Source organism: Podarcis filfolensis (assembly GCF_964270895.1).
Source record: "Podarcis filfolensis genome assembly, chromosome: 13".
NCBI lineage: Eukaryota > Metazoa > Chordata > Lepidosauria > Squamata > Lacertidae > Podarcis > Podarcis filfolensis.
In genome coordinates this window covers 5856054-5875121 of record NC_139615.1, presented here as the reverse complement: position 1 = coordinate 5875121, position 19068 = coordinate 5856054, and the positions used below count along the sequence as shown (strand labels likewise).

At 51.0% G+C, this 19068-nt stretch overlaps 3 protein-coding genes across 12 annotated transcripts; 1 reads left to right on the top strand and 2 right to left on the bottom strand.

The window, feature by feature from the left end:
• Positions 1-134: 134 nt before the first annotated feature.
• GMPR2 (guanosine monophosphate reductase 2) lies at positions 135-12573 on the top strand. Of its 3 annotated transcripts, none has more exons than XM_083581130.1 (10): positions 135-347; positions 2958-3053; positions 4132-4251; positions 4738-4821; positions 4990-5163; positions 5993-6074; positions 8024-8130; positions 8671-8713; positions 8850-9009; positions 11945-12573. In XM_083581130.1, exons 2-10 carry the CDS (start codon positions 2967-2969, stop codon positions 12138-12140), a joined length of 1053 nt encoding a protein of 350 aa, XP_083437256.1. In that variant the 5' UTR covers positions 135-347; positions 2958-2966; the 3' UTR covers positions 12141-12573. The 3 variants fall into 3 exon arrangements, with proteins under 3 accessions (XP_083437256.1, XP_083437257.1, XP_083437258.1); XM_083581131.1 differs by having other exon boundaries at positions 173-749; positions 1543-3053; XM_083581132.1 differs by lacking the exon at positions 135-347 and adding an exon at positions 449-468.
• Positions 12360-19052, bottom strand: TINF2 (TERF1 interacting nuclear factor 2). Of its 8 annotated transcripts, none has more exons than XM_083581092.1 (11): positions 18721-19030; positions 17653-17880; positions 16603-16704; positions 15541-15642; positions 14687-14797; positions 14450-14549; positions 14237-14369; positions 14108-14145; positions 13307-13368; positions 12751-12824; positions 12360-12659 (listed from the first exon to the last, which is right to left on the bottom strand). In XM_083581092.1, exons 1-11 carry the CDS (start codon positions 18892-18894, stop codon positions 12617-12619), a joined length of 1167 nt encoding a protein of 388 aa, XP_083437218.1. In that variant the 5' UTR covers positions 18895-19030; the 3' UTR covers positions 12360-12616. The 8 variants fall into 8 exon arrangements, with proteins under 8 accessions (XP_083437218.1, XP_083437219.1, XP_083437220.1 ...); XM_083581093.1 differs by having other exon boundaries at positions 13307-13365; XM_083581094.1 differs by lacking the exon at positions 12751-12824 and having other exon boundaries at positions 18721-19052.
• Positions 17061-17569, bottom strand: LOC310747000 (large ribosomal subunit protein eL28-like). The gene has a single exon (XM_083581291.1). The coding sequence runs from the start codon at positions 17519-17521 to the stop codon at positions 17108-17110; it is 414 nt and encodes a 137-aa protein (XP_083437417.1). The 5' UTR covers positions 17522-17569; the 3' UTR covers positions 17061-17107.
• Positions 19053-19068: the final 16 nt, after the last annotated feature.

The window sequence follows — 19068 nt, the reverse complement described above, 5'->3', positions numbered from 1 at the left end:
CCCATCTCCGCCGTTGCCCCGCCCGCTGGGAGTAGCCGTCTTTTCCCCTCTCTTGATTGGCTCTCGCGAGATTCGCCGCCGCGCGCACGCACGCACGCATGTAGGTGGGGGCAAACGTTTCCCGAGAGCGGTTCCAGGCGCGTTGGTTTGTGGGAGTTGCAGTCCAGTGACCGCTCTGCGCCGTTATAGCAGTGAGGGAAGAAGACTACAAGGTCCACAAGGCAGTGCGCCGATGAGGTTCAGAAGGACCAGGAGGGAAGGGGGGCGTGGTCGAGCGGTGAGAAGCCGGGTGAAACCGCGCCGTTGTGGAAAAGAGGCTCGCGCTGACTCCTGCCTTCTGAGCTCGGGTAGCTGCAACCGGAAGTGTGCGCGGTGCTGGTGGGGGGGGCGCCCAAGGCTGAACCGGAAGTAGGGCTCAACCCGGCCCCTCGCACTTGTCCCCCCCCAAACAAACCCCACATTCGTGATGTGAGCCGCGCCCCCTTGGCTCTGAGTGGGGTTGGGGTCCGGGGCAGCGTTGCAGAGTTAGCATGAGTCCTGCTAACATGGCAGTGCATTGCTGGGGGAGGAGCCAGGTGGGGGGTTTGGTGGCTCTGTGTCATCTGCGCCCCTGTCCCAGGATACTGGCAGGGGCGCCCCACTGGTTTCAAGAGAGTCAGCCGCCCCGCAGGCGTGCTCAAACGCTGGGCTCAGTCATACGGACGCTTCCCTGGAAGTGCGCCCCTTTCAAAACCTGCTGACCATTTATAGCATCAGTTACAGATAGGTAGCCGTGTTGGTCTGCCATAGTCAAAACAAAAATTTTTTTTTCCTTCCAGTAGCACCTTAAAGACCAACTAAGTTACTTAAAAAGTAGAGACATCACCTTGCCAACAAAGGTCCGTATAGTAAAAGCTATGGTTTTCCCAGTAGTGATGTATGGAAGTGAGAGCTGGACCATAAAGAAGGCTGATCGTCGAAGAATTGATGCTTTTGAATTCTGGTGCTGGAGGAGACTCTTGAGAGTCCCGTGGACTGCAAGAAGATCCAACCTCTCCATTCTGAAGGAAATCAGCCCTGAGTGCTCACTGGAAGGACAGATCGTGAAGCTGAGGCTCCAATACTTTGGCCACCTCATGAGAAGAGAAGACTCCCTGGAAAAGACCCTGATGTTGGGAAAGATGGAGGGCACAAGGAGAAGGGGACGACAGAGGATGAGATGGTTGGATGGTGTTCTTGAAGCTACCAGCATGAGTTTGATCAAACTGCGGGAGGCAGTGGAGGACAGAAGTGCCTGGCGTGCTCTGGTCCATGGGGTCACGAAGAGTCGGACACGACTAAACGACTAAACAACAACAAAGTTAGTTCTTGGTATGAGCTTTCGTGTGCATGCACACTTCTTCAGATACACACACGTGTATCTGAAGAAGTGTGCATGCACACGAAAGCTCATACCAAGAACTAACTTAGTTGGTCTTTAAGGTGCTACTGGAAAGGAATTTTTTTTTTTTTGTTTTGACTATGGCAGACCAACACGGCTACCTATCTGTAACTCATTTATAGCATGTTACGGAAATTACGGGGCGGGGGGCACATCTTTAAAGTTAAATGTTACAAATATTATGCCTGAATGTATCCTTTCAACTTGACAGCTCAGGGAAGTCACCTAGCTTTAAAAATAATATAAAATCATCTCCTTTGCCAGTGTCCTCCATTCCAAAGCTATTTTCCCCTTGAAAAAGGACTCCAGGAAGCTCCCAGAGGTGACAATTGCTGGGCTCATTGTTAGCCAAGGGAAGCCAAATCTCATCACCTGACTTGCCTCAGGCTCCAGACATGCGAAGGAAGTTCTATGGTACATTTGGGTGGTGGGTACTTAAGACATATTTGTCTATGCTAATCTTATACCCAGTCTTGCCCTGCCATGTCTGCCTATGCTCATCTTGTACCAAGGACCTGTCTGGACATGTTTGCGAAGGTTAACCCCTCCCCTTTTGTGACATGTCAGTGAGGTAGAAATGATGTAGCAATGATGCTGTACGAACTGTATTCTGGGATATGGTGGGAAAGTTTTAAAAGTCTTTGTCACCCCATCCTCGGGGTTCAAATTTCCTCTTTGAACCTATTGCGCAATAAACTTTGGTCTACAGCTATTTGCTCCGGTTGGTGGCTGGAATCCTTCCTTTATTCCGCAGGAACCTGCGGGCTCTGCCCGACGAACTGGGTGACTGAGCAGGCTCACACCTAGATTTTCCCGTAACAAGCATTAGGATGTGGGTTGGTGTTCCTGGAAGCGTAACAATAATGAAAGATAAAAGGTGCAAAGTCTTTGCAAAAGCCTGTAATCGTCTCCGCTTCCGTTAGTGATAAGAGCTGCTGGTAGGTTTGGATGCCACAGCTCAGGACTAGGTTCATCAAGGCCTTGAAGACTGGTGACAAGCCCATAGAGGGAGACGATGGCTGAGGTTTTAATGTGGCAGGTGCTGCGGTAGATCTGAAGTCTGTCGTGGGGTGTCTTAATCGTTAATGGTATTGGAAGCCCAAGAGGTAGGGTCTAAGAGGTGGTGGAGATGGAACTGTAGTTTGACAAACAACTGGTGACCAGAGGCTCAGAGATGATGTAGAGAACAGAGATACAATGTGCCTAGTGTTTTTTCACAGAGTGGCATGCGTGGAATCACTGCGAGAAACTGAGGCAGAAGCAGAGGTCATGAACGGCTGTTAGTGTTAGCAAGCCGTGGTTCGTGGAAGCAACGCAAGTCACTTGTGTTTTAATGTCAAAAACCACTGCTGGTTGCTATAGGAAAGTCTTTTCATGTTCAGTTTCAATATGGACAAAATTGGCTTTGGGAAAAAATGTGTCTCTTAAACAGACAGCACTACCGATAAGAGTTTGTTCTACAGTTGTGCTCAGGTTGAATAGGCTAGGATTTTCTGCCTGGTGTCCCAGAGTGTGACCTTTTTGCTTTCCTCCCAAGGGGTCGAAGATGCCACACATCGACAATGACATTAAGTTAGACTTCAAGGATGTCCTCTTGAGGCCGAAACGGAGCACACTCAAGTCTCGCAGTGAGGTGCGAATGCTGCTTCGATGCCTTCCTGTATGATACAGTTTGCAGAGACATAAGTGTGGGACACTGAACGGAGCCAGGGCATTTAAATGGAGACCAATCTGATATTTGAAGCCCTTCTCTCACTGGCTGGACTTGCTGTAATTGCTGACTGGAACGGGCTAAGGGGCACTTCCCGGTCACAGGGTCACGTTACAGATGTTTGTCTTGAAGCCATGAGGGCTAGTAACCTTTTTAAGTAAAAGACATCAGCCTCCTCACACTTCAGGCTTAGCCTGGACCTGATATTTGCATCCCGGTCCTACATCCTGAGGACTGGGGATATCAGGGACAACACTTTCCACAGGTAAAGCATTGACTGAGTCATCGATTTATCAGATTGCTCCCTGACGGGCGAGTACTACAGGACGTTTGGTTTAAGCCACAACAGAAGATGGGAGAAACAGGTCCCTCTCCTGCTGCTCCATACTGGGAGACACTAGTTTCTTTCTTTTTTTAAAAAAGATATTTATTGAGATTTTACAAAAACATAAGTTTACAAAATAGAAAAAAGTCACATAGAAAGAAAAAGATACAAAAAAGAAGACATAGAAAAATACATAAAAGAGGAAAAAGAAGAATAAAAATACAAAATACAAAAAACAAATAGATAAAAAAGAATTAAAAAACAAATCCGTTTTTAGTAACTTTAAACTCATTAGCTTGTTTCCTTGGCCTCCTCACACCTCCCCTTTTTGTATTCCCATTTAAATAGTTTGGTTTAAGCCACAACAGAAGATGGGAGAAACAGGTCCCTCTCCTGCTGCTCCATACTGGGAGACACTAGTTTCTTTTTTTTAATGAGTTTTTATTGGTTTATCATTATATATACATATAAACAAATACAAAGTATAATACATAAATTACATGTGTCATATCCAGTCCATGAATCATACATATATTACATAGTTGTTTTAAGCTCCATACTGGGAGACACTAGTTTCTATCTTCATGTGACACCTCAGAAGTTAGGAGCAGTGACTCCCAGGCCATATCGCTCTTGCAGCCCTATACCTTTTATCTTGGTTTCCTTCCCTCCCAGGTGGATCTCATGAGGTCCTTCATATTCCGCAACTCCAAGCAGACGTACACAGGGATCCCCATCATTGCTGCCAACATGGACACGGTGGGCACTTTTGAGATGGCCAAGGTCCTTTGCAAGGTACGGTGGCTGTTGAGGCGGCCTGGTCACCTGGGTGCTGCAAGGGCTTCCTGCTTCGGCAGAGGCTCTGCTCCCTGCTAGCCCTGGCAAGGTGTTCAGCTTTGGGATCACTGGTTATTTATTTAATTATTTTGTATAGCGCCTTTCCTTGGAATATCTCAGGGTGGTTCACAGGGAAATCACAGGTTCACCTGGTTCCTTATCGGAGTACACCTGATCAGCAGTAAAGGTGGATAGAGGGGAGACGGGAAAGGTAATACCTGATCCCCATTTCGTGGTACCTGCAGGGCAATGTTTTCCAGGCTTGGGTGCCCCCCAGAAGATGCTGGACTCCTACTCCAACCATCCCTGACCATCGGCCCAAGCTGACTGGATGATGGGAGTTGCAGTCTCAGTAACACCAGGACACCCAGAGTAGAATGATGCCCCCTAGGGCTGTTTCCTCGCTTTTCTCACTGTCTGTTTCCCCACCATCTCTCTTCCCAGTTCTCTCTCTTCACCACTATCCACAAACACTACAGTCTGGACCAGTGGAAGGCGTTTGCGGCGGAGAACCCAGAATGCCTGCTGGTGAGTCAATGTTGTCACCCTCGCTTGGGCTTCAGGCCACCTGACATTAGCTCCTCCCCTGGGTCATCCGTTGAGTCGCCCTCACGTCTCAAATTGCCCTGGGGAATAGGGCAATCCCGTCTCCTCCCTGCCTAGTTCTTTACAATCTGTCCTGGTGCTTCTCCCCAGAACGTGGCAGCCAGTTCAGGCACCGGCCCCTCCGACTTTGAGCAGCTGGAACAGATCCTGGAGACGGTGCCGCAGGTGCGCTACATCTGCCTGGACGTGGCAAATGGATACTCAGAGCACTTTGTCCAGTTCCTAAAGGACGTGCGCAAGCGGTTTCCGGATCACACCATCATTGTACGTTTCACCTTTCTTGGGCTTCTCTTTGCAGCACCCACTTTGCCCCAATCCTGCAAGGCTCTTCCTTATTTCTTTTACTCCCGATATTTCTGCCACGTCTGGACAGTCTTCAAGGGTAGCCCTAAGTGGAGTGTATTGCAGTAGTCAAGATGGGAGGTTACCAGAACATACAGTGGTACCTCGGGTTAAGGATTTAATTCATTCTGGAGGTCCGTTCTTAACCTGAAACTGTTCTTAACCTGAGGTACCACTTTAGCTAATGGGGCCTGCCGCCGGAGCATGATTTCTGTTCTCACCCTGAATCAAAGTTCTTAACCTGAGTTACTGTTTCTGGGTTAGCAGAGTCTGTAACCTGAAGCATCTGTAACCTGAAGCATCTGTAACCCGAGATACCATCCTATAGGACTACAGTGGTACCTCTGGTTACATATTTAATTCGTTCTGGAGGTGCATTCTTAACCTGAAACTGTTCTTAACCTGAAGACCACTTTAGCTAATGGGGCCTCCTGCTGCTACCGCGCTGAGGCTGCCCGATTTCTGTTCTCATCCTGAAGCAAAGTTCTTAACCAGAAGCACTATTTCTGGGTTAGCAGAGTCTGTAACCTGAAGCGTATGTAACCCGAGGTACCACTGTATATGGCAAGGCTAGCTGTGTTTTCTCACCACGTCCCACTCTTTTTTTCACATCCCTCACCTTATTTCCACACCATGCTGTAGCCTTTATCTTGGAGCCTTCAGAATTTCACCCCTATGTCCCACCATGGCATGTTTCACCCAAGCCAAGCTTTTTGGTTCTACAAGTCAGACTTTTTTTTCTCTTCACCAGGCTGGGAATGTGGTGACAGGGGAGATGGTGGAAGAGCTCATCTTATCAGGAGCTGATATAATCAAAGTGGGGATTGGCCCAGGTAAGTGGAGAAGGATGGGTGAACTTTGGGGTTCCATCCATCTTGGGGTTATGGCAGGAGTCTTGTGTTAAACTGAAGGGACCCTTATTTATTCACTGATTATGCTCTTAAGGTTTGGATACGTTGATAGGCAGAAGTGGTCCTTTAGGGCAGGTGCGGAGAATCTTTCTGACCCCACTAGCTAGATCTTTATCAGGACTGCCCCCTCCTGTGTCATTGGTTTGGGTTCTACCCTCCAGAGTGGGAGAAAACAAGCTTGCCCCATCTTCCATGTGACAGCCCTTGATATATTTGAAGATATCTGTCAGGGAATCAGGAGCAGGAGCACTGGGGAGAGAGGAATTGGAGAGCGAAGGGGAGGAATCCGAGGGAAGCGTAGGGGACTATGACAGTGGCCCGAGAGATTCCATGAGCTTCTCCAGCGAATCAGAAGATTCCCAGAAGGGGGCGCCGATGGTCAGAGCAAGGGGGGTCCCAGGGGGGACGCACCAGAAACAAGGAGCCAGAGGGGAACCCCAAAGCAGCAGTGGGGGATCGGGACCAGTTTCCCCACCAGAGCGTAGTGGGGGGGAAGAGTCACATGTGTCAGGGCCAGCGTCTCCTCCAGCGGGGAGAGAAAGTGAGTCAGGGCTGACCACGCCTCCATCGGAGAGTGGGGGAATGGAGGGGAGGTCAGTTGCAGCTAGCCCCCCCAAAGGGGGAAGCAGTGACAGCAGCAGTGAAACGGTTAGGAGGAAAACTGCTGGCTGGGCGTGCGCGCCAAGTTCAAATGTACAGGCGCGCGGGACAGCAGGAGACCCGGATGGGGAACCAGCTCCTAAAGCCCGCCGGAGGGAGGGAGAAGGCTCAGGGGAATCAGCGTCAGAAGAGGCTAGGAAGGGCGAGACCCCGGCGGGCAGGCGGACCCAGAGGAGGAAGGAGCAGCGGAAAAGGTGGAGCAAGGCGAGGGTCTTAAATTGGTGTACAGGGGGAGGAGATTCAGAAGGGTCATCAGCGGTCTGACAGTTGAGACGTGGGGCTGTGCGCTGCGGCTCTGGAAGTGAAACTGAACTTCAATAAAGACTTTTGTATTTAATTAGAAAGCAGCGTTGGTCCTTTGTGAGCTGGGACCTTGGGCAGCCTTGACATCATCTCTCTCCCCAGTCTCCTCTTTCCCAGACTAAACACACCCAAATGCCTCAACCATTCCTTTTAAATGGTGCTCTTTTTTAAACAGAGCCTGGGTGGCCATCTGTCCTGGGAGTGGGGGCACATGTTGAATCTCAATCGAGGGAAGACAGGAGGTCTTTCAAGTCCTGTCCTGCCCCAACCCTCTCTGTCTCTCTGAAAGGGCTGGCTGGCTAGGTTAAACCACTTGCAAAGGGTAAACGTGTATTGGGAAATGATCCATAATGAATTGGGGGGAAAATGTTTAAAAGTACTCCCCCCCCCTCCAAACCAGAGTTCTTTCTGTTGGGGATAATTCAGACTGAAATTCCCAGGTGTCAAAAAAGGTTATTTATGTATGCTACTACTGCAGCCAGTGTTTTGTTAGCCCCAAAATGGAAAACGAGAGAGGTCCCAACTAAAGAATGGCAACTTAAGCTGACAGAATATGCGCAGCTTGCGAACTTAACATATAGAATGAGAGAACAAGAAGAATACACGTTTAGAGAAGATTGGAAAACATTTATTGAATATATGGCAAATAATTGTGCACAGCTGAAAACGCCGGCAGCATTAAGATAAATTCAACGGTGTAAATAAGTTTTGATGGATGCAATAATGGAATACTGATTGGTATAGTTTTTGCAAAATATGCAGCGATTTATGCTATGTAAAATGAACCATGGAAAGAGAAGAAGGCAAGTCATTGGGATCTTAAGGATGTAAAATGAGCATTTTAAACTGCAAAACAGAAAAGCTAATAGAAATTATATATATAAACCACTTGCCTTGTCTCCTCCCAGGCTCGGTTTGTACCACGCGGAAGAAGACGGGGGTCGGCTACCCCCAACTCAGCGCTGTCATGGAATGTGCCGACGCCGCCCATGGCCTCAATGGGCACATCATCTCGGTGAGACGCCCATCTCCTCCCTTGCCAGGTCCAGTGGGCAAAGGGATGGCAGGAGCCTTAACTATGCCAGAGCCCCTTTGGAGCTCTGCCCAATTCTACAATTCCCATCATTCCTGCCTGTGGCTGTATTGGCGGGGGCTGAAGGAGCTGGAGTCTTAGCAGCACCTGTGGGGCCTGTTTCAAAAATCTGTCCTGGATCAAACTTTTTCTCTTCCCAGTGGCACGAGAAAGCATCCAGGCAAACCCCACATTTTCCTGTCCGTACGGCGAGTGTTCCACTTCCCTGCCCCCTCAATTGGCCGCCATTTTACAGGGGGTCTTGGGAGGGCAGCCCTGACCGCTGCAGAGGGTATGATCCGGTTTAATAACTCTAGGACAGCTGCGCCGCTGGTTCCGACCTCTAAGAATAGGGCTTTCCAGTCATGAGGACTAAAGGCTTGCCCAAGTCTTTTGCTAAGAGAAGGCAGGCGCTTAGGATGGCAGCCATAGGGAGACTGAACGAGGAATGCCGAGATTGTCCTTCCGCCCTCTCTCCTGCAGGACGGAGGCTGCAGCTGCCCGGGAGACGTTGCAAAGGCTTTTGGTAAAAATTAAAAATCCCGTCCTTCCAACTTCCCTGGGTCCAACTGTCGGGGTGGCGGCAGAACCCGAGAGGTTCTCAGGGTCTCGCAGCTAAAGCCACCTGTCTCACACGCCTCCCAATTCCGTTGTGGGTGCAGGTGCCGGAGCGGACTTCGTCATGCTGGGGGGGATGCTGGCAGGGCACACCGAATCCGGCGGGGAGCTCATTGAGAAGGAAGGCAAGCAGTACAAGCTGTTTTATGGCAAGAGCTCAGAGGTAGCCATGCAGAAGTACGCCGGGGGTGTGGCAGAATACAGGTACGGCGGCCGAAATGAGAGTTCGTGCTCTCTCCTTTCCCTCTTCCGTTACTCACATTCACTACTCTGTGTAAAATGTTGCAGAGCAAAGCACTCCGATTCTAGGGCAATAAGATAAGATACCGTATTTTTCGCTCCATAGGGCGCACCTGACCATAGGGTGCACCTAGTTTTCAGAGGGGGAAAGCAAGGGAAAAAATATAATTTCCACCCCCAGCTCTGGGAGCAGCGGACAGGATGCAGGCAGCCTGTGCGCTTCTCCCAGACCTTCTTCCTGCTTTTGCGGGAGGTTTGGGAATTGCCTCACCTCCTGCAGAAGCCGTGCGCTCTTTAAAGGGGCTGTGCGGTTTCTGCTGGCTTTTCTAGGAGGTGGGGAAATTCCCCCACCTCTCGCAAAACCGGCAGAAGCCGTGCACTCTTTAAAGGGTGCGTGGCTCCTGTGGGCTTTTCTACGAGGTGGGAGAAGGGACTGATGCGGCCAGTCAGTCCCTTCTCCCTCCTGGGGAAAAGCCCGCAAGAGCGCACGGAGCTTGTGTGCGGCTCTTGGGGGCTTTTCCCGCCTGCCTCCCCCCTGCATTCGCTCCATAGGACACACACACATTTTCCCTTGCTTTTTTTAGGAGGGAAAAAGTGCATCCTATAGAGCGAAAAATACGGTAATTTATTCCTTAAGACGCCAGCAATCTGACTGGGTTGCCCCAGCCACCCTTGGGGGCTGCCAAGACAATATTAAAACAAAAAAAGTGTTACGCCCACTCAACCACTTCTGTCAGCAGAATCGGCACTGCTACAGGTACCACGTTAACACCTGCATGGGTAGGAAATGGATCTTTGGAACTCCCTGCCTCTTGAACAACAGGCAGCTGCCTCCACTGAACTCTTTTTCTCACCTGCTGAACACATTTTTGTTTAGGCAAGCCTCGCAGGGTATGCAGAACGTGAGTGTTAATATGTTTTTATTGTTGGTTTTTGTTAGCTTTTGAATGTTTTGAATAGCTGTTTTTACTAATGACTTTATACGTTTTGCAAACCACTGTGGTTTTTTTGTTTACGATCACGCGGCATATAAATTTCCTGAAATAAAAATCAGCCAATGTTCCGCAGCCAGTCCTCATTGGTAGCTGTGGCCCACAAAATGGTGGTGAGCTGTGGAACATTTCCCCACTCCAGATTTCTGCCAGGCCGAATCTGCCAATACCTCTTCCTTGCGTGCAGGTGCTGCTGTTTGGGCTACATAAGTATCAACCCTCATGCCTGAGCATCTCAAGTACAGTCATACCTTGGATCTCAAACGCCTCGGCTCCCGAACAAATTGGCTCCTGAACGATTGAAACCAGGAACTGAGTGTTCCGGTTTTCGAACTATTTTTGGAAGCCAAACATCCGGCACGGCTTCCGACTGGCCGCAGGACGCTCCTGCAGCCAACTGGAAGCCACACCTTGGTTTTCGAATGGTTCCAGGAGTCCGACTCCCAGAATGCATTCTGTTCGAGAACCAAGGTATGACTGTAGAGGGAACAAAAGCACAATGGTAGTCTCTTGGGTGGAAATCTGATAGCTTAAGAGCCAGGCAAGGACATGTCAGTAACAGAGCACAGGACAGCTTTTGTGAGGGAAAGGGAAAGGTCAGCCAGGCTGGGGGGAAACCTTACAAGGTCTAGGGAGAGAGCCATCAGGTGGAAAAGCAGGGAAGTCAAGGAGTCTTGTCATGATTCACGGCCTAGGACCCACGTACCTATGGGACCGCCTCTCCCGGAGAGCCTCAGGGTCCATAAATAGCAACACCTAGTGGTCCCAGGCTCTAAGGAGGTTAGATCAGCTTCAACCAGAGCCAGGGCCTTTTCAACACTGGCTCCGGCCTGGTGGAACGCTCTGCCTCATGAGACCAGGGCCCTGCAGGATCTGATTTCTTTCCGAAGGGCGTGCAAGACAGAGTTGTTCCGCCTGGCCTTTGGCTTGGAGCCAATTTGATTCCCTCCCCCTCTTTCTTTTTTCTTTCTCCTCCTGTGATGAGACTGCATTTTAATAATTTAATGTTTCAATATTTTAATGTTGTATTTTAATCTTGTTTTTAAGTTGTATTCATTCAACTTGTTTTTATTATTGGTTGTTAGCCGCCCTGAGCCCGGCCTTGGCTGGGGAGGGCGGGGTATAAATAAAATTATTATTATTATTATTATTATTATTATTATTATTATTATTATTATTATTATCATGGCTCAAGTTGTTGTGGCATTTTTAACCCAGCAGCATCCTTGCTGTGATGCATGAGTGGGGAAACTCTGGCAGCTCCCATCAGCCACAGCAAGCAGGGCCAATGGCAAGAGATGAAGGGAGTTTCTCCTCACGGAATCAGAGAATGAAATGCAGGAAGTGGAATGATGGGGCAAGATGGCTCTTTGCCGCTCTAGCCACACAAACTCTCCTATATTTCTAGTAAAGATTATGGTGTTGAAGGTTCAAGCAAAGGAGGTTCTGTGAGCACGCTCAAATCTCAGCGTGAATTTTTCCTGAGCCTGATGTCAAGCCTGGGAAGAGAGGGAGGGATGGGTCCCCCCAAATGGCTGGATGAGGCTGGGGCCTAGAGCTTCTCTGCAGCTCCAAGTAATAGAGCCAGTGTGGTGTAGTGGTTAAGAGCGGTGGACTCGTAATCTGGGGAACCGGGTTCGCGTCTCCGCTCCTCCACATGCAGCTGCTGGGTGACCTTGGGCCAGTCATACTTCTCTGAAGTCTCTCAGCCCCACTCACCTCACAGAGTGTTTGTTGTGGGGGAGGAAGGGAAGGGAGAATGTTAGCCGCTTTGAGACTCCTTAGGGTAGTGATAAAGCAGGATATCAAATCCAAACTCCTCCTATTCTTCTACCTGCTAAATGTATGAGGAGGGGGAGCTGGACAGTCCCTGCATGGCTGCTAATATCTCCCTCCTCCCCCTGCAGGGCATCTGAGGGGAAGGTGGTGCAAGTGCCATTCAAGGGCGACGTGGAGCACACCTTGCGGGACATCATGGGCGGCATCCGCTCCACCTGCACGTACGTGGGGGCTGCTAAGTTGAAGGAGCTCAGCCGCAGGACCACCTTCATCCGGGTCACCCAGCAAGCCAACCCCATCTTCGGCGAGGCCAGCCAACCCTGACCTCCGCCCCACGAGACGGCGGCCACTCCTGGGCCACTCCAGTGGGAGTATTTGCACAGGTGGAGCGCTGGCAGGTTTACAAGCACCAGGCCTGGCGCTGACCAAATCCACCCTGTGCCCGACGCCAGGCTGGCACTCCTTACTCCCCTCCGCTGCATTCCTCGCTCAGTCCAGTATAGGCAGACCGCCCTCCTCTTGTGAGTAGAAAGGAGACGTGCGTCTGTGTAATTATTTTATTCCAGTATTTGTATGCCAGTCCCACTTCTGCGCTGCACAATTTGTGTCTTTCCTTCCCGAGACCAAACTCGAAAGGGAGCAGGGGAGGCGTTTTCCGTGGGCCAGGCCAAAGACGGGTTGGGAAAGACAACAGTGGAACAGTGCCAGGAACTTTTGCACCGCTTGCCGAAACCAAAAATAAAGCTCGGAAAGTGTCTTTGTGCCGGCATGTTTGGAAGAGGAGACCAACGGGGCAGATGTCATGTTAGATGGGGTGTTGCTGAGCCTGACGAACTAGCACACCTGGAGGAAGGGAAGGAGGCGAGAAAGAGGTTAAGGTGCGGCAAAGAACACCTTCCTAGGCAAGGGAGGGGGTGGGTGGGCAGCCACTCACTGATTCCTGGTGTTGCTAAGGTACTGCTGCAACGTGGGGATGAGGGTGTCGTGCCTGGTGCACTGGTAGTCTCCCTGTTGGAGGAGAAAGGGAGAAGAGGCCTTGGCTGGCTGAGCCCCTTCAAATCATACCGGCACACCTCCTCTTCAAGCTCAAGAAGGGACACCCTCAACCCATCTCCACCAGGCTTATTTAAATATCAGTGCACACGGTATTTTGCAGAGCGCTAGGTCCCTGCCCTGAGGAGCTTGCAATCTAAAATCTGACGAGGAACAGCGAAGCAAGATGCTGTTTCAGTTGCACATGCTTGAGCTTGCTTACAGTTACAGCACGGCAGCCTTTTGCAACTGAGGGCCCTCGGTTTTGGACTACAACTCCCATCAGCCCCAGCGGGCTGCTCCAGGCGGGGATGGGGGGATGACGGGGCTGAGCCAAAGCTTCAGAGAAGCCCCACAGCTGTTCCTTCAACACTCACCAGCCAAGGCCCTGGCCTGACCTCTTGCACTCTCAAACCGCGCCCCCCTCCCCATGGCATGCTGAGTATCTCGTTCCTCACCTTGACGAAAGGGGAACTGCATCCATCACTGCTTGAATCCAGGACAATATCCTCGACTTCTTCTAGAAAGAGAACGGAAGGGGTTGTGGGTACTTGGCACATCCTTCGCTGCTCCCCTGCATAGCCAGGGCTGCGTCTTCTCCCCAGGTCCATGCAAGGAGAATGTGGTGGCATCTCGGGATTTTTCTACCCTCCTTTGGAAAGGGGAGGGATGTGGAAATTGGGGGCAGGCCCGTCAGGTCAGGGCCCTGCAGTTAGCAAGGGGGGGGGAGGGTGGTAGTGGGGAAAGTGAGGTCCCTGCTGAGCTCCTCTAACCCTGGTCATTCCAAACCTACGCCCACGCCACAGCCCCTCCACCCTGTCTGCTCCTGATACACTCCCTTCCTGGAGAGATGTTCCTGGAAACGGGAGACTGAAACACAGAACTGGGAAAAGCGGGGTGATTTGGGGAGCAGGGGACAGGCATCTCACGGAGGAGGGAAAACAGCCAGCCCTCAAAACCTGGTTGGCCAACCCTGCTTTCTACTGTAAAACCCAGACATTTGTTCTGCAAAAAATCCAAACGCTGGAACCACCCCCCAGTGAGTCTTCATGTGGTTTTTCTTCAGCTGCTACCCTCCAGCTGCTTTTGTATTAAGACAATCCCTGGCTGGGGCTGGTGGGACCTGTAGCCCAATGTACATGGAAGGTTACCAAGGCAGGGAGGCTGGAGTAAACTATTTTTTAAAAAATACATTCAATTCCCAGAATTGTACTTGCCCACATAGTGGGGAGAGATTCATAGAAGCAAGGACTACCTACCCATTCCCTGGTTGCCCAGTCGATGTCTGGGGGAATCCCTAAAGGAGGGAGAGAAAAGAAGAAGATAGAACAAGCTGTTTAGGGGCAGGGGAATCGGGGAAACGAGAAGGAGGACAAGGAGACACTTACTGTTCCTGGGCGCAGGGCGAACTACTCCTGTATGTGTGCGCCTGGGAGGGCTCAAGTGTCCTATGTTCCCCCTCCTCCTCACTGTGAACTAGGGTGCTTGACAGGCGGGGAGAAGGTGGGTGCATAGGTAATCCTGGAAGAAGGGTAAGAGGTTGCAGACAAAGGACACACAGGGAAGGAAGGCCAAGCAAGCCAAATGCCTTCGTTACCTACCTGCGGTCTGGTACCCCATGGCGGAGAGGTAGCATGAGAGGATGCTGGAGTCCGGCTGGGGAGTCCCGCTCGGCCCTTGGAGGCAGGCGGCGTCCAGCAGCTGGGGAGGGGGGAGGCAAAAATGAGGGCTAAGGCCTGCCCATAGAGCCTGTGCCCTACCACGGAGCCACGGGGCCCTCTCCACCGCTTGGTTCTAGCCCATGCCCCACTGCTACTACTGTTACTGGTGCCTGGTACCTGCTGCAAATGGGGCTCAGGAAGGGTTTTCTCCAGTTGCCACAGGTAATCGTGAAAGAGCTCTTCGACCACCTGCATAAAGGCTTCTCCGTAATCCTTTTCCAGGTGCTCCTAAAAGGAAAAAATCCAAGGATGTTTGCAATTAGGGTCTATTCCAACACCCGTCTTCAGAATAGGGATCTGCCTTCTATGAGACTGTCCGTTTGCATCCAACTGCCCCAGCATTTTCTGTTACCGGGTGGGGAGCCCGTGGGGGCCTGCAGAAATCGTGGCACTAGGATCAGTATCCCTGATCATTGACCATGTAGCTGGGGCTGATGGGAGTTGGGAGACCACAAAGATCTGGTGGCCCAGATGTTCCTTATCCCTGAAGCGGCTCTTGGGTAGAAAAAAATATTTTCCATGATCTCTCAACTTAACTGAAGATGCCCCGATCAAATGTAAGATGTTCTGTATGCAAAGCATGTCCCATTCTATCATCACCATCGTCTCTGTTAACCCTCCCTTCACCCCAAGGTCCCAGGGCATGTTACAGCAACCAGAACACCATATCAACAGCTTAATCAGATTGCAATCACAAAAACAAGATGGGTCTTGGAAATAGACCCTCAAATGTCAAATAAAAACCAGGGTGAATAGGTATGGCGTTTTCAGCATTTGCCAGAAGCTGTCTTATTTAGGAGCTGCCACAGAGAATGATCCTGGATCATAGTGTCTGAGGATGGAGGAACTATTGAGCTTGTCCCTTCAGTCCTGACTTCTGCCCAACACAGATAGCAAACCCACAACCAAACTTGCATTGTTCAAGTGCATGCCAGCCCGACTTTCCTCTCAACTTCGTCCCCCAGCCTCACCTGCACATACTTCTCCCTCTCCCTGCGGTCACTCAGCAACCCAAACACCAGATCCCGGAAGTTCTCCTGAGCCACCCGCACCATCTCCACGTCCTGAGGCGTCTGGGGGTGAAAGGAAGAGATGGCCACAGTAATAATAATAATAAATAATTATAATAAATTTTATTTATACCCTGCCCTCCCCAGCAAAGACCTCAGGGCGGCTAACCCCAGATATAAAACAATTGATTAAGATACAACTTAAAAACAAGATTAAAATACAACATTAAAATGCAGCCTCATTTCAATAGAAACTCAAATCAAAAACTTTTTGGGAATGAAAACGTCAAATCTTCACCATGGCCAACTATTTAGACTGGTCCTACATGGGCCAGAAAAAGCCAGGGAAGGCCCCACATAGGAGTTTCATCACAGAAGGAAAAAGGAAAGAGGAAAGAGGGGAAGGGGATCAAGTTGATTCCAATCCAAAGACCAGGTGGAACAACTCTGTCTTACAGGCCCTGTGGAAAGAAATCAGATCCACCAGGCCGGATCCAGTGTTGACAAGGCCCTGGCTCTGGTTGAGGCTAATCTAACTTCCTTAGGGTCTGGGACCTCTAGGGTGTTGCTATTTATGGACCTTAAGGTCCTCCGTGGGGCATACCGGGAGAGGCAGTCCCGTAGGTACGAGGGTCCTAGGCCGTGAAGGGCTTTAAAGGTCAAAACCAGCACCTTAAATCTGACCCTGTACTCCACCGGGAGCCAGTGCAACTGGTAAAGCACTGGGTGAATATGCTCCCATGGCAGGGACCCCATGAGGAGCCTCGCTGCAGCATTCTGCACCCGCTGGAGTTTCTGGGACAGCTTCAAGGGCAGCCCCGCATAGAGCGAATTATAGTAGTCAAGCCTGGAGGCGACCTTTGCATGGTCACTGTGGCCAGGTCGGGGCGGGAAAGGTAAGGGACCAACTGCAGGGATGGCTGCTCTTTAACGAAAAGTGGGCAGCCTAGAAGGAGCATGGCAGGGAAGGACGCACGGTGGGAGGGGAGTCTGTCTCTGCTGAACATATATGCAGACACTCACAGCTTTGGTGTGGGGCTGAGTCTCCCCCTCTGGAAAGAACGTATCTAGAGCGTCATATATCTTCCCATTTGGCTGCTGCTCCTGAAGCATGTTCATGATCACCTGATGCAAGAGGGGAAAAAAGGAAAGTCAAGGGAGCTGACCTCCTCTATGGTGACCTGGGAGAACTTGTGGGACAGGGGTGGGAGGAAAGGATCAAAGAACCATTTGGCAATAATAAGTGAAAACCAGCAAAGACTGACCAGGCTACTGAGACATATGGACCTTAGATTGGCGCCTTCACTTGACTCTTCTTTGTTTAGGCCAGCCTACCCAGATATTTATAATGTTGACATGTGCTTTAAGCTGGGTTTTTTACTGATACTTTTACTGTTTTATTCTTTTTGTGAACTGCTTTGAAGCGTCTCACCCCAAGTCAAGTGGTAGATAAAAGAAAAAACACTCTGGTTATTTCGGGGTTTTTTTTCCTGGTTCTAATCCTTTATTGGATAATCCGACAACTGTTTTATGTAGCCTTTGTAGCCCGAGTTCGCTTCTTCTTCACCACCACCGGCTTCTGGCTGCGCAGAATTGCACTGGCACGACGCAGAGCAGCCATGCGCAGCTCTTTGCGGTAGTTGTTCTTGCGGATGATGTGGCGGAGGCTGCTAAGAGTGGCACGGGCATTTTTGTTGATGGTGATCTTCTCGTAAGAGGTGGCTGGCTTCCGCTGGCCTGTACGCTTCTTGAGGACCACAACAATGCCCTTCCCATCAGCTGCAGGTTCCACCCCAACAGTCTTGCGATGAATCAGTCCATTGTAGCGGAAAGAGTTGCGGGCTTTAAGGTTGTTTGGTTCTGTGCTATATATTTGCCTGTTCCTTTTGATGATGAAACTCGAGCCGTTGAGCAACATCATCCATTGCAGATGGGCAGACATCGTGCAGAACCCTTCTTCTCGCGGCGACGGCCGGAAACGGAAAAGTGGTTATTTCGTTTTTAACTCCCCTCACCCCACCAATGCCACGGCATGACATCTGCACACACGAAAAACGTTGGCCTGAGACTCACCTTTGCCTGCAGGCCCAACCTCAGCTTGGCAAGGTGCCGGAAGTGCACCAAGTCAGGCGCCGCCTCCTTCACGGCTGCCAGCAGCGCCAGGACGCGGGGGAAGTCGTGGACCTGCTGCTTCTGCACCACGTGCCAGGCCGCAGCAGCCACGAGCCGCAACGCGACGCAGGGATCAGGGGCCGCCCCTCCCATCGCTTCTGCCTCATCCTCCTCCATGGCCGCCATCGCCTGAGGTGAGAAAAAGAAGAAGGGTGGAAGGAAAACTAAGAAGCGAGCGACAGTGGGAGGTTGGCAACTGCGAGAGACAGCGTGGTGTAGCGGATGGAGCGCCGGACCAGAGTTCAAATCCCCACTCGGCCATGAATCTTAGGGGTTGACCTTGGACACCACTCACTGCCTCTCAGCCAAACCCACCTGACAAGGTTGTTGTGGGGATTAAATTAGGAAGAGGTGGGGAGAGCAATGTACTCCAGCTTGAGCTCCTTGGAAGAAAAGCGGAGATAGAAATGCAATAAATGAAAAAATGCCACAATCAGGACTCAGAAAGACTATTCCTGGCCTGGCCTGCAAATCTTCTACCCCATCGCAAATCGTTAATAACGCTACCTCAGCTTTGACCCAGTGATTCCTGTTATCTCCTTAAACACCTTTTGGCAGAAAAATTGTACGTATTTACACCCCCACCACATGTGAACGTAATTCCAGGTTTTCTGGCACCCCCCTCCAACATGTGGAGGAGGACCTTCGTTTTCTCCGCCTTCCTGACAGTTAAGAGCCATTAAACAGCGGAACGGGCTCCCTCGGGAGGTGGTGGGCTCTCTCCTTCCTTGGCAGGTTCCTGCATCTCAGGGGGTTGGGCTAGATGACCCTCGGGGGTCCCTTTCACCTCTACCGCCCTCCATGCCAGGCATAATTTCTGCCAACTTCCCCTCGGCCCAGCCCACCTCGCGGGGTTGTTATTGTGGGGTGAGCAGGGCCAGAAGAACCGTCCCGGCCCCCTTCAGCTCCCTGTGCGGGTGAAAAGAGCGACAGAAGCGCAATAAATAAACCAATAAACAAGCGTCATACCCTTCTTCGTTGCCCTTGGCAACCGTTAGCCCTCAGCCGGGCTTCCGGCGGCTTCAATTCCGGCTGCGCATGCGCCCTTTTAACTCTTCCCTCTCCGCTTTTGCGGGACCCTGAGCGGCTTCGAAGCTCCGGCGCTCGCTCGGTTCTCCTCCTTCTACCGCTAACCCCGGGCATTTCGGTTTTTTTTTATGTCCCGCCGCGCTTCCGGCGCGTTTCTATGGAGATGCGCCTGACGTCACCCCGGCGCTTTCGTCACATCCCCTGGCGTTCCGCGGAAACCTTGGAGACGCGCGGTTTCCACACCGCCGCCGCTCAAAATGAGCCACACAGCGGCCCCTGGAGGTCATT

Coding starts and splice junctions, on each gene's coding strand:
- LOC310747000 (XM_083581291.1), bottom strand. CDS start 17,521: ATGTCTGCCCATCTGCAATGGATGATGTTGCTCAACGGCTCGAGTTTC.
- TINF2 (XM_083581092.1), bottom strand. CDS start 18,894: ATGCCCGGGGTTAGCGGTAGAAGGAGGAGAACCGAGCGAGCGCCGGAG. Junction 15,643..16,602: donor CTCAGCCCCACACCAAAGCT/GTGAGTGTCTGC, acceptor TTTCACCCCCAG/ACGCCTCAGGACGTGGAGAT. Junction 14,550..14,686: donor CTGAGCCCCATTTGCAGCAG/GTACCAGGCACC, acceptor CCCCCTCCCCAG/CTGCTGGACGCCGCCTGCCT.
- GMPR2 (XM_083581130.1), top strand. CDS start 2,967: ATGCCACACATCGACAATGACATTAAGTTAGACTTCAAGGATGTCCTC. Junction 3,054..4,131: donor CACTCAAGTCTCGCAGTGAG/GTGCGAATGCTG, acceptor CTTCCCTCCCAG/GTGGATCTCATGAGGTCCTT. Junction 4,252..4,737: donor TGGCCAAGGTCCTTTGCAAG/GTACGGTGGCTG, acceptor CTCTCTTCCCAG/TTCTCTCTCTTCACCACTAT.